Source organism: Perognathus longimembris, chromosome 8, assembly GCF_023159225.1.
Source record: "Perognathus longimembris pacificus isolate PPM17 chromosome 8, ASM2315922v1, whole genome shotgun sequence".
Taxonomy (NCBI): Eukaryota; Metazoa; Chordata; class Mammalia; order Rodentia; family Heteromyidae; genus Perognathus; species Perognathus longimembris.
The window spans coordinates 61,357,028-61,369,280 of record NC_063168.1 but is presented as its reverse complement, the minus strand read 5'-3'; the positions used below and the strand labels follow the sequence as shown (position 1 = coordinate 61,369,280).

Here is a 12,253-nt window from a genome sequence, read left to right as displayed (position 1 = left end):
GGCTGATTCCATGATGGATACGCCCTCTCCTGACTCTTGTCCTATCACCGCCGCCGTCTGTCTCCCAGTCTGTGAAGTCATTGGTCCTCCCCGCGATCGCTCTACGCTCTGGCATCCCTGAGTCAACCACTTAGAAGTCTCTGCACTGGGGTTTTTAAAAGACGCTGGCGACGGAGCCGTCAGCGCGGGCGGTTTGAACGCTAGCCGGAGCTTCCTCGGAGCACGAGGCGGGGACTGCGCTCCCCGTCTTCCGGCTGCCGGCCTCGTGTCCCTAGGAGCGGACGCCGGGACCCTCGCGGCCCGCCATGGGCCCGCGCCGCAAGCCTGAGACCCCGAGGAGGCGCAGCGCGAGCCCGGCCCGGACCCGCAGCGAGAGCAGCACGGCCCGGCGCGGCCCCTCCGGAGGTAACGCGTCCGCCGCGCGAACCCGGCGTTGGGTGGAACCTGCTGCCCTCACACCACTTGGTAGTGTGACCTTTGCACCGCAATGAGAAGCCGAGGCCGGACTGGCCAGGTCACTTGAGCAAAATCCGACGACAGGTTCTGACACCCGCAGGAAGAAAGCATCTGTATTTGTGACTTTTTTTCTAGTTAATTGCCTAATTATTGCCTGCCTTTTTATGACGATTTCAAACGATAGTTCATTCTCGTCAATGGGTGTCTGTTGGGCATTCTGTTGTCTTTAGGTTATGTTCTCCGGGAAAGTGGGAGGAGCTTGGTCCAGAAACAATCTCTAGATGGTGACTGGAGGTGGCAGGTGCCTGAACTGCATATGGCTTATTATTTATTTGTTTTATTTTGCATGCTGGTCCTGGGACTTGAACTCGGGGCCTGGGTGTTGTCCCTAGCTTTTTTTCCTGAAAGCTGAGCAAATACCTCTTGAGCAATCTCTCCACCCTGGGTTTTTGGTAGTTAATTGGAGATCAGAGTCTCACAGACTTTCCTGTCTGAGCTTGCTTCAAACCTGGATCCTCGGATCTCAGCCTCCTGGGTAGCTAGTATTACAAGTGTGAGTCACTGATGCCTCTTTTCCTATCAAAAGCCACTCCCTCTCCAAATGGCTCATATTCTTCTTTCCCCTTTCTGCTGCAATTAGCATAAAATCCAAAGTAGAGTAAATTTTCCCCAGTGTTTATACTCTTAGAGAGACAGAGACAGACAGACAGACCTCCTGTAATCCTAGCTACACAGGAGACAGATCTGAGGATCGAGGTTCAAAGCTATCCCACGCAGGAAAGTCTGTGAGACTCTTATCTCCCAATTAACCACCACAAAACCAGAGGTAGAGCTGTTGCTCCAAGTAGTAGATCACAAGTCTTGAGCACAAAATCTCAGGGACTGTGCCCAAGCTGGAATTCATCCCCACAACTGACAAAACAAGAAGCAGGGATGTTTCTTTGAATCCACATGCCCATCTCCTTACTTCCTTTCCTAATGCCTCTTTATTATTATTATTTTATTTTATTTTTTTATTTTTTTTTGCCAGTTGTGGGCCTTGGACTCAGGGCCTGAGCACTGTCCCTGGCTTCTTTTTGCTCAAGGCTAGCACTCTGTCACTTGAGTCACAGCGCCACTTCTGGCCATTTTTTTGTATATGTGGTGCTGGGGAATCGAACCCAGGGCTTCAAGTATACGAGGCAAGCGTTCTTGCCACTAGGCCATATCCCCAGCCTATTACTGTTAACTTTGTTAAGTAGTTGTATAAAGAGATTACAATGTAACTCATGTTATGAATACATCTTGATCAATGTCACCCCTTCCATCCATCACCTAATTCCTATTTTAAGTGAAAAGGCTTTGTATATTTGTAGATAGGATAGATCATCAGGCTGGCTTCAGACTCTCCATGGCTGGGTTCACAGAGGAGTGCCACTACACACATCCAGAATTAAGTCTATGCACACTGTCTGTTCCTCACTTCCAGCTGCCTGTCAATTCCAGTCCTATTCTTGCAGTCACTATCCTTCCTTGAACTACCACTGTCAGCAACTTTCATGTCGCCAATCCAATAGATGGGACTGTGGTCTTTTTGTACTCTGCCTCAGAGAAGCATGTGACACCATGGGCCCCTTTCTCTGTGAAACAGTTCTGTTTTCTTGGCTTCCCTGGTACCATGCACCTTGGCAGTTCCTGCCTGGTGTTTTTGTTTTTTGGTTTTTGTTGTCAGCCCTGGGGCTTGAACTCAGAGCCTGAGTACTGTCCCTGGCTTCTTTTTGCTCAAGGCTAGCACTCTATCGCTTGAGCCACAGCGCCACTTATGTGGTGCTGAGGAATGGAACCCAGGGCTTCATGTATATGAGGCAAGTACTCTAACACTAGGCCATATTCCTAGCCACCCCCCCTCCTTTGATGGTTTTGATAGCTGTGTCATCTTTCTCCTGCTCAATGATGTTGAACTTCCTTGTCCCTTCTACCCCCTTCGAAGGGATCCCATCCTGTGTCTTTAAATACCACTCATATTGACAGCCACTGTTGGAACGGGCCAGAGCTGAGAAGTTCCTTTTTCTTGACTCAATATCCAACCAAATGCAAATTCAGGCAATCCTATGTCCAGATTGAATCCCTTAATATGCCATGGGCATCTCCTTCTCACCCTCACCAACACACACACACACACACACACACACACACACACACACACACACACACGGGCTTGAACTCAGGGACGAGGTGTTCTCCCTATTTTTTTTTTCTTCAAGCCTGACACTCTACCAATTGAACCATATATCCAGTCCTTTTTTTGGAGGGGGGACAGGCTGACCTCAAATTCAGGATAATCCTGCCTCCACCTCCCAAGGGCAGGATGACAGGCATGAACTACCACACCTGGATGTGATCTTTAACATGTATTACTTCTCTTCTCAAAAAAATTTTTTTTAAATTAAAAAGTCCCAATTCTTTTTTTTTTTTTTTTAATTTTTTGCCAGTCCTTGAGCTTGGACTCAGGGCCTGAGCACTGTCCTGGCTTCCTTTTTGCTCAAAGCTAGCACTCTACCACTTGAGCCACAGTACCATTTCCGGCTTTTTCTGTTTATGTGGTGCTGAGGAATGGAACCCAGGGCTTCATGCATGCAAGGCAAGCACTCTGCTACTAAGCCATATTCCCAGCCCAAGTCCCAGCTCTTAAATTAAACGGTTTAATCCCAGTTTTCCATGATCTCTCCAGTTCGTTACTTTTCAAAACTGCTTGTTCTTGGGTCATGGTTGGTTTTTTCCCTTTTTAAATTTCTTGCCTTTCTTAGAGTATTATCTATGTCTCAAAGTCTATATCTCTCCCCTCCGTTGATTCAGATTCCTCTGGTCCAGGTTCTTTTGATCTTGAGTGTGGGTCCTTTCTTCCATGGTATTGGTCTTGTTTTTGATCATCAGTTTTATATTCATCTTTATGTTTTCTGTGACTGCTAATCAAGGGTGCCCTCCAGAGACTGGAGTAGACAACTGGTGTGGGAAGAGAGATTGTAGCCTATAGCTTATCTCCTAAGAGTCAGTACTCCCTCCTCTCTTAAGTGCCACAGGTCCCCGGGACAGTGCCCTGGGTCTTTGGCCTCACGCCCTCACATCATCCAGGATAAAGTCTGCACTGCCAGCTGCCAGGCCCCAGCCATTTCTGGGTTGCCTCCCTTTCCCCATAGCTCTTGGTGATTCTTGTGTTGCTTGGTGTGGGTTCTGTTTTCTTGGCTGGCCCCTGAATAGCCTTGCTGTAGTTCATTTTATCCTTCAAGGGCTATCTTTGGGTGGGGTTTTTCCTTTTGTAATCCTGTATTCAACTTAGCAGACTTTTTTTTTCCCTCTGCTCAAGGCTAGTGCACGTCCTACCACTTCAGTCACTCAGCTTTTTGCTTTTTTTTTTTTGCCAGTCTTGGGGCTTGCACTCAGGGCCTGAGCACTGTCGCTGAGCTTCTTTTTGCCCAAGGCTATCACTCTAACACTTGAGTCACAGTGTTCCTTCTGGCTTTTTTCTGTTTATGTGGTACTGAGGAATCAAACCTAGGGCTTCATGAATGCTAGGTAAGCACTCTACCACTCAGCCACATTCCTAGCCCTGTAGCTTTTTGCTAGTAAATTGGAGCTAAGAGTCTCTCAGGCCAGGTGCTAGTGGCTCGCACCTGTAATCCTTATAATCCTAACTACTCAGGAGGCTGAGATTTAAGGATCATAATTCAAAGCCAGCCCACATAGGAAAGTCCATGAGACTTAACCTCCAGTTAACTAGCATCAAGCTAGAAGTGGTGCTGCGGCTTAAAGTGGTAGAGCCCTAACCTTGAGCAGAAGAGCTCAGGGACAGCGCCCAGGCCCTAAGTTCAAGCTCTATGACCTACAAAATAAAAAACAAACAAAAAAACCAAATAATAATCTCTCAAATTTGCCCAGACTAGTTTGGCTCCTCAATCCTCAGATCTCAGCCTCCTGAGTAACAAAGATACAGGCATGAGCCTCTATCACCTGGCCTTGCTTTTTACTTTTAGAGGGTTTCTTTTTCCTTTTGTTGTTGTTGAAACTAGAATTCAAACCAAAATCTGTAACCTCATAGGCCTAGCACTAGCCTTGAGTTATTCTACTTGCAGTGTCTCTCCTTGGCCACTGGTGAACTGTAGCAAACTGCCTTTACTTCCCTGTGCTCCAGGATAGTCAAGGCAAGGAACTGTGCTAGATAATGAGATAGGTGAGAAAAATAGGACATAGACTGTTGGACCCCGGCGGAGTGCAGCCTGTCAGTAGGGAAGTGTATGGGGAAAGGATTCATTGACAAGTTAAGCACACAAACCTCAAAGGCTCATCCATTCATTGAACAAATATTGACTTCGCACCTATCTGCTGTTTTTTGGTTCCTACAAATCAAAATGAATAAAGTAGACAAAAATCCCTGCTGTTGCTGGGTACCAGTAGCTCACGCTACTCAGGAGGCTGAGATCTGAAGATCCCAGTTCCAAGCCAGCTCAAGCAGACAAATCCTGGAGATTTATCTCCAGTGAGCCAGAAAAGAATCCAGAACTAGGAAGCCAGGTACTGGTGGCTCACGCCTGTAATCCTAGCTATTCAGGAAGCTGAGATCTGAGGATGGTGGTTCAAAGCAGCCTGAGCAGGAAAGTCCGTGAAACTCATATCTTGGATTAACCACCAGAAAGCCAGAAGTGATACTGTGGTTCAAGTGGTAGACTCTAGCTAGCCTTAAGCTGCAGCGCTCAGAGACAGTGACCAGGCCAGAGTTCAAGCCCTACAACAACAACAACAAAAAAATCCAGAACTAGAGGTGTGGCTCAAGTAGTCAAGTGCTAGCCGTGAGTAGAAAAGCTATTGAAGTCTAGACTTGAGTGTCTGTATAGCTATCTTTGTCTGACACAAGGTGCAAGGCACCACCTGTTTTGCCCTGTACCTTCCCTTCATGAACCAACTCTCTTGCTCAGGCCCTTCCTTCCAGCGGAGACATGGCTGGCTTAAAGAGATCCGGAAGCTGCAGAAGACCACACACCTCTTGTTAAGGAAGCTGCCCTTTGCCCGCGTGGTAAGCTCCATAGAGAAATTTCTGTTACCCCATGCTTCCCTCCTTTCTTTAAATCTCCCAGAGAAAGGTTCCCTACCAACTCTGACCCAGATGGTTGGGAGATATCTCTAACCTGGAAGGAGCTCCTCTTCTGAAGACATGAGCTCTCCAGCAGCACCTTACAATTCTTTATGGAATTGGTTTCTCCCCATTGCATAACTAAACCCTCTCAGGATGCTAGCTACCCTTTGATCCCTTTTCCTACCCTGGAATTTGCCTCCTCATCATTGGTGCTATCTGCCACCACCACCAAGAGAGATGCCAGGCTGGGGATATGGCCTAGTGGCAAGAGTGCATGCCTCGTATACATGAGGCCCTGGGTTCAATTCCCCAGCACCACATATACAGAAAATGGCCAGAAGTGGCGCTGTGGCTCAAATGGCAGAGTGCTAGCCTTGAGCAAAAAGAAGCCAGGGACAGTGCTCAGGCCCTGAGTCCAAGCCCCAGGACTGGCCAAAAAAACAACAACAACAGAGATGCCAGTCCCAAAGCTTACAGGAGGTGACACTGGCTCCCTGCCAGCACCTAAGGTGAAGGGCCCGGATGGAATGATGACGGGAAGATTTCTGGAGACCCTCGGAGAGAGTCCATCTCTCTTGAATATCAGTCTCTACTCATCCCCATCCTAACCCCATTCATCCACTAGGCGAGAGAAATATGCAGTAAATTCACTCGCGGTCTCCACTTCAATTGGCAAGCACAGGCCCTGTTGGCCCTTCAAGAGGTAAGGTACAATGAAGTTGGTGGCGGAGTGGGTGGAAGAGGGTTCTAGAATTCCTGGGCTGCCTGAGGAGTATGTGTCACAAGCTGGGTCTGGGCTTCTGAACACAACCAGGTTAAAGTTTAAAGGGCTTCCATGTGGTGGCCGAGTTCAGTCCACTTCCTTAACATTTCCCTTCAGTCCCTTGATCCCTCAAGGTCCCCACGTCTCCCAAGAAAAAGCAGTGTCTGTTCATCTGTGTCCGTGTTTTTCTCTCTCTCTCTGTCCCAGGCAGCAGAAGCATTTCTGGTTCACCTTTTTGAGGACGCCTATCTCCTCTCTATACACGCTGGCCGAGTTACTCTCTTCCCCAAGGACGTGCAGCTGGCCCGGAGGATCCGGGGCATTCAGGAAGGACTCGGCTGAGCGCCCGTCCCTCTGTAAGTCTCTCCAGCCAACCGCTGGGGGCAGGAGTGTGCCATCTATAGCCTCAGCTGGAATCTCGCAAGTCCTCTCACCTGCCCTTTGCTCCCATGTGAAGGTTTGACCTTCACCTGACTGCTGGGGAAGTCTATGGCTGGGGCCCTTTATTTTTTTGTAGAATTTTTTTCCTTTTGTCAGTCCTGGGGCTTCCTTTTGCTCAAGGCTAGCACTCTACCACTTGAGCCACAGCGCCACTTCGGCTTTTTTCTGTTCTGTTTATGTGGTGCTGAGGAATCAAACCCAGGGCTTCATGCATGCTAGGCAAGCACTCTACTGCTAAGCCACATTCCCAGCCCCTTTTTGTACAATTGTAACTAAAGATTTTTTACTATTGTGTCCCCATATACCTGACAGAGACAAGTCTCACCATTTTACAAGGATCAGATCCCTCATCTGAATGTCGAGAAGGTTTTCTTGTTGTTGGAAATGTCTTGCTAGTAAACAGGATTCCTGACTTTCAGGGATGATCCCCTGGGAGCCATGACTAGATCAGAGGTGCTGCGGGGACTCTGCTGCCTCTCAGCTGTGTGCATGTTGCCTGTGAAACTTGCCCCATGAAGGGGAAGACTGCAGGACTTTCCCCTGAACCAGAGGTGTTAGAGAAGACAAGGCAAGACAGTTCCAACAGCTCGAAAAGTATGTGCAGCTAGAAGACTCCAAACCAATATTACTTTGTGAATTACTCATACAACTATTAAAGATTTTAAAGACATGGATCTGTTGGGGGAGAAGCATATTGTTCTTTTAGATCTCTCTGTACTATGCCTTTTTTCTTTTACTATATGTATATTTCTACTTTTATTTAAAATATAAGGGGGAAAAAAACACAAGGAAAAAAATACTTCAATCAGTCACAGGGAGAGGCCCAGCATGCCTTGCGTACAAATCTTGTGTATGACTCTTACAGATTCTTCTCACCATTTAGTGCCTATCAGCAAGTGTGTAGCTTTTCAAAACTTAATTGGAGTTGAAATTGAAAATCCTTCTTTTTTTTTTTTTTTGGTACTGGTGTTCACAGCCAGAGCCTTGCCATTGCTATCCTCCCATCTGTAAGTCTTTACAGCTTCTTCTTGTAAATTGCCATTGGAATCATCCAGAAATTTTAACTCAGAGGATATATACTATATTATTCTTAGTTGTAAATCACACAAGGCATATCATATCAGTTCAGGATTATAAAGTGCTTTTTTTGGTGTTTTCATAAGTGTTTTTAAATCTTTGTAGAGAAGTAACAAAAGTAATTCTTTAATGAAAATATTAAAACAATGTTACTGTTATTGCATAAAGAAATCATAAGTATTTTTATAGGTTAGCTTGAAGTTCCTCCTTACACTGTTTGCACAGCCACAATTTAAACAAGAGTATTGAAGGGTATAAATTTCCCATGATGGAGTAGAGATAAGTGCATCAATATCTTTCCCTCTGTTGGAAATGAAAATAATGTGAGTCGTTTCCAAAGAACTGGAATGTGCCACTCAAAGGCCAGAGAGGAAAACAGTGAAAATGAGCAGGGAAAACAGACCCCTAATGACAATGTCCACCACAGACAGGCTAAAGGAAAGAGCCAGGTTCTAGCGTTGAATAATAATTTTAACAATTTGGAAAAAAACATTCTCTCATTTTGACATCGTTGTATTTTATGTAGATCTTTAAATAAAATTTATCCTGTGTTTATGTTTAGTGTTCTTGACAGAGTGTCATTAATTAGACGGTCATAGTCTTTCTCTGGTTTTCTTCAAATGGGTACTTATTTGCTCGTAAAACTGTTTTAACCACTTCAGTATCTGCTGTGTGGGGCTGGTGGCACTTCAAGGTCTTCACTTATTATGGCCACCACCATCACTATGGAGACAGATGATGCTGGAAATCGACTGGTTTTAGTTGAAGTTGGAATTTGTGCCTTGGTTAGCCAACTCAAATTACCTAAATTTTCTTGTCCAGAGAGGTTACTTCAAAGACAAAGGTTTAAGATAAGTACTTGACCTACTGGGAAGAACCCAAATAGGCCAAGTATCTAAAGTAAGTTTAATTTTATAATCCTAAATATATGTACCTTTTATTATAATAAAATGTTCCCAGGGCTGGGAATGTGGCTTAGTGGTAGAGTGCTTACCTAGCATGCATGAAGCACTGGGTGTAATTCTTCAGTACCATATACACAGAAAAAGCCAGAAGTGGCACTGTGGCTCAAGTAGTAGAGTGCTAGCCTGGAGCAAAAGAATCTCAAGGGGAGTACCCAAGCCCTGAGTTCAAGATCCAGGACTGGGGGAAAAAAAAAAAAGTTCCCATCGCATACTAATGCTAGACACATGCCCTGAAGACAGTCACCCAGCCTACTTCTAGGAGAGCTATAGATACCCAGATCCAAAATTCCCTACGCACAAGACTACCTCATATCCTTAGCTTTGCCTTCAGAAAAACACTCCTCCATTGTGTTGGGCCAAGGAAAGTAAATGTCTGTGGGGATGGGAAAAGTGGCCATCAATGAGAGAAGTATCTAAGCATTTGGTCTTTTCCTAGATCGCTTGCAAGCAACCATCTGTTTTAGCCAGTGCCCATCCCCTGAGTTGCACAAGTATTTGGTGTTGGTTCTGAACGATGTGAACATTGTGCAGTGTAGATTGCAATGCTGCCCAGTTTTTCTCACTGCTAACTTAGGTCTCAAATCAGTGTCTATTTGTCCAACTGCATTTTAACTTTCAAAAAAATGGTTGCTGCTTTTGCCTCTCTTGTTCTCATTTTTGTGAATTTATGCTGATTTTCAGCTGATTCCATGATTTGTTGGGTTCTGTTTTTGTTATTGAAATGTTGGTTCCACTGTTACTCCTTTGAAACTAATACTATTTCTCTGATTTTTCTTAAGAGATTTTCCCTTGTTCCTGGCATTCTGCAGCATCATTATGCTGATTCTGTGTGTAGATTTCTTCTTTTTTTTTGGCTTGGCTTCCATTGGGCTTCTTGAATATGGTCTGATATCTTTTCATTAGTTCTCAAGTGCTATCTTTTCAAGTATTGCTCCTCTCCATTTTCTCCTTTCCTGCATCTCCATTTATCTGCTTGCTAGCCCTTTTCACAGGCCCTCCGCTTCTTTCCTTCCCCATCTTTTTATACATATACATGCTAACTGATTATTTCCCCTGCCCTCGTTCCTAAATGCATCATTGATTTTTCTCTTCAGCTATTTGTAAGCTCCTTTAAAATTTGTTTTTTTTTCTTTTTTTGCCAGTCTTGGGGCTTGGACTCAGGGTCTGAGTACTGTCCCTGGCTCTTGAACCACAGCGCCACTTCTGGCCTTTTCTGTTTATGTGGTACTGAGGAATAGAACCCAGGGCTTCATGCATGCAAGGCAAGTACTCTTACCACTAAGCCACATTCCTAGCCCTTGTTTTCTTTTTCTTTTTCTTTTTTTTTGCCAGGCCCGGGGCTTGAACTCAGGCCTCAGCACTGTTGTTGGCTTCTTTTTGCTCAAGGCTAGCACTCTGCCTCTTGAGCCACAGTGCTACTTCTGGCCTTTTCTGTTTATGTAGTGCTGAGGAATAGAACCCAGGGCTTCATGTATACGAGGCAAGCACTCTTGCCACTAGGCCATATTCCCAGTCCAAGTTTGTTTTCTTTATTTCAATTATTTTGCTTTTTTAGTTCTAAAATTATTTATTCCTGATTTTTTACATTACCAGTTCCCTTTGAACACTTCAAGATTGGCCTTTTTGCTCCTTTAATATAGGACAAGCAGAGTTGCTTTCCAGACTATGATGTTTCTATTTTTTGAGGCCATGTAGATCTGTTTTTATCTTGGGCATAAATGCTTAAATAGCAGTAGATTCCTAATTGTTTTTAGTGTTATGGGGTTTGAGGGAGGGGATTCCACGTTCCTCCAAGAGTCTACCACTCAGAGACAGTCCCAAGCAAAAAGATGGATTTATCGGGGAAGTAAAAAGCAAACTGACTGGCCAGGGCCACAGCACAAACTGCGACCATAAAAAAGTGGGCTGACGGCCAAGGACACAGTGCAGACTTGGGAGCTAACACTGTGACCCCGAGTGGTCCGCAAGTTGGGGTTTATAAAGGCAAATACGACATGGTCAAGCCTGGCCAGACACAGGTGGCCAGTGAGGTTACATCACTTAACAGGGAAACCACATAGTCATGCCAGGCCACCACACGCAGGTGGCCAATGGAGTTACAACCTGCCACATAGTATCTGTTTGAACTAACCTATCTTTGTGGTCCAAATTGGCACGCATCTCTGGTGTTTGGTAAACCAGTGTTTGCAGGGTCCCCTCACAGAGCAAGAGGATGTGATTGTTAAGATGCAGCTGTTGTCCTTACTTATTGGGGGGTAGTGGGTGGTTTACTTTTGTTAACCTTGAATGTTATACAACGCAGGTGGTCAAGCAGTTACACAATCTTATCACAGCGAGGGGGACCTTCCCTGGAACATTTAGGATTGATTTGTTTGCATTCTTTTCTGCAGCCTCAGTCATTTCAAACCTTTAAATCTGTCCACTACAATCTGATTGGAGAAGCAGGCTGGTCCACCCAGCATTTACCAGTAGTATAGCATGACTCCCTTCTATTTGGCTGACTCACCAAGTCCAACTTGGCCCCAGCCACTCTGCTTTCTCTCCTCAAGTACCCCGTCCTTCATCCAGGCCCAGTTAGCATGCTTCCTCTAGGACTACTTAAACTTCATTGATTTTTTTTTTTTTTAATCTTGGTCCATCCATCATTGATCTCTACAGGACCCTTGGCTAGGCTTAATCCCTGGGGTCTTGGGGCTTGAAGCTAGCCCTGTAAGAAAAGTCTTCAAGACTCCATTTCTAGCTGGGTGGCTCATGCCTATAATCCTAGCTACTCAGGAGACTGAAATCTGAAGGTCAGAGTTCAAAGCCCACCTGTTGTAGAATGCATAGCTTCTACCTGTAAAAACCCAGCCCTGCGGTGGTGACTCAGGGCTATTCTTTACCATCCCGATGGTAGGGAGCAGACACTGTGCACAGCTAAAGACTCCTGGCCCTAGCCTAAGTGCTGGTGACTTTCTTGTCGTGGGTGTGAGTCTTGAGTGGCCAAGATACTGCAGAAAGTTCATGAGAACCTTACCTCCAATAAACCACCAGAACACCAGAAGTGGTGCTGTGGCTCAAAATGATAGAGCTTTAGCCTTGAGCCAAAGAGCTCAGAGATGGCACCTGTTCTCTGATTTCAAGCCCCATAACCAACAAAAGGGGGGGAAAAAGACTCTATTTCCAGTTAAGCCAGTAAAAAAGCGGGGGAGTGGAGGGCTAGAGTGCAAAGCCCCAAGTTCAAGACCCAGTACCAGCATGTGTACAGACAAACACACAGAGTAAATGAAATGTTATTGTTAAGTGAAGAGAATAAAAGGGCAGCTAGGGGCCGGTGGCTCACACCTCTAATCCTAGCTACTCAGGAGACTGAGATCTGAGAATCCTAGTGCAAAGCCAGCCTGGGCAGGAAGCATCTTAGAGATGCTTATTCCTAATTAACTACTAAGGAGCTGGTATTAATGT

The 12,253-nt window shown here is 45.5% G+C and overlaps 1 protein-coding gene across 1 annotated transcript; it reads left to right on the top strand.

The window, feature by feature from the left end:
• The first annotated feature begins 233 nt into the window (after window positions 1-233).
• On the top strand, window positions 234-7,704 carry Cenpa (centromere protein A). The gene is made up of 5 exons (XM_048353607.1): window positions 234-405; window positions 5,406-5,503; window positions 6,189-6,266; window positions 6,534-6,682; window positions 7,187-7,704. Exons 1-4 carry the CDS (start codon window positions 306-308, stop codon window positions 6,666-6,668), a joined length of 411 nt encoding a protein of 136 aa, XP_048209564.1. The 5' UTR covers window positions 234-305; the 3' UTR covers window positions 6,669-6,682; window positions 7,187-7,704.
• The last annotated feature ends 4,549 nt before the right edge of the window (window positions 7,705-12,253 follow it).

What these genes read in the sequence shown, in the direction of transcription:
- Cenpa (XM_048353607.1), top strand. Translation starts at nt 306, where the DNA reads ATGGGCCCGCGCCGCAAGCCTGAGACCCCGAGGAGGCGCAGCGCGAGC. An exon ending in AGCTGCCCTTTGCCCGCGTG is followed by an intron (nt 5,504 to 6,188) that starts GTAAGCTCCATA and finishes TTCATCCACTAG; the next exon opens with GCGAGAGAAATATGCAGTAA. An exon ending in CCCTGTTGGCCCTTCAAGAG is followed by an intron (nt 6,267 to 6,533) that starts GTAAGGTACAAT and finishes TCTCTGTCCCAG; the next exon opens with GCAGCAGAAGCATTTCTGGT.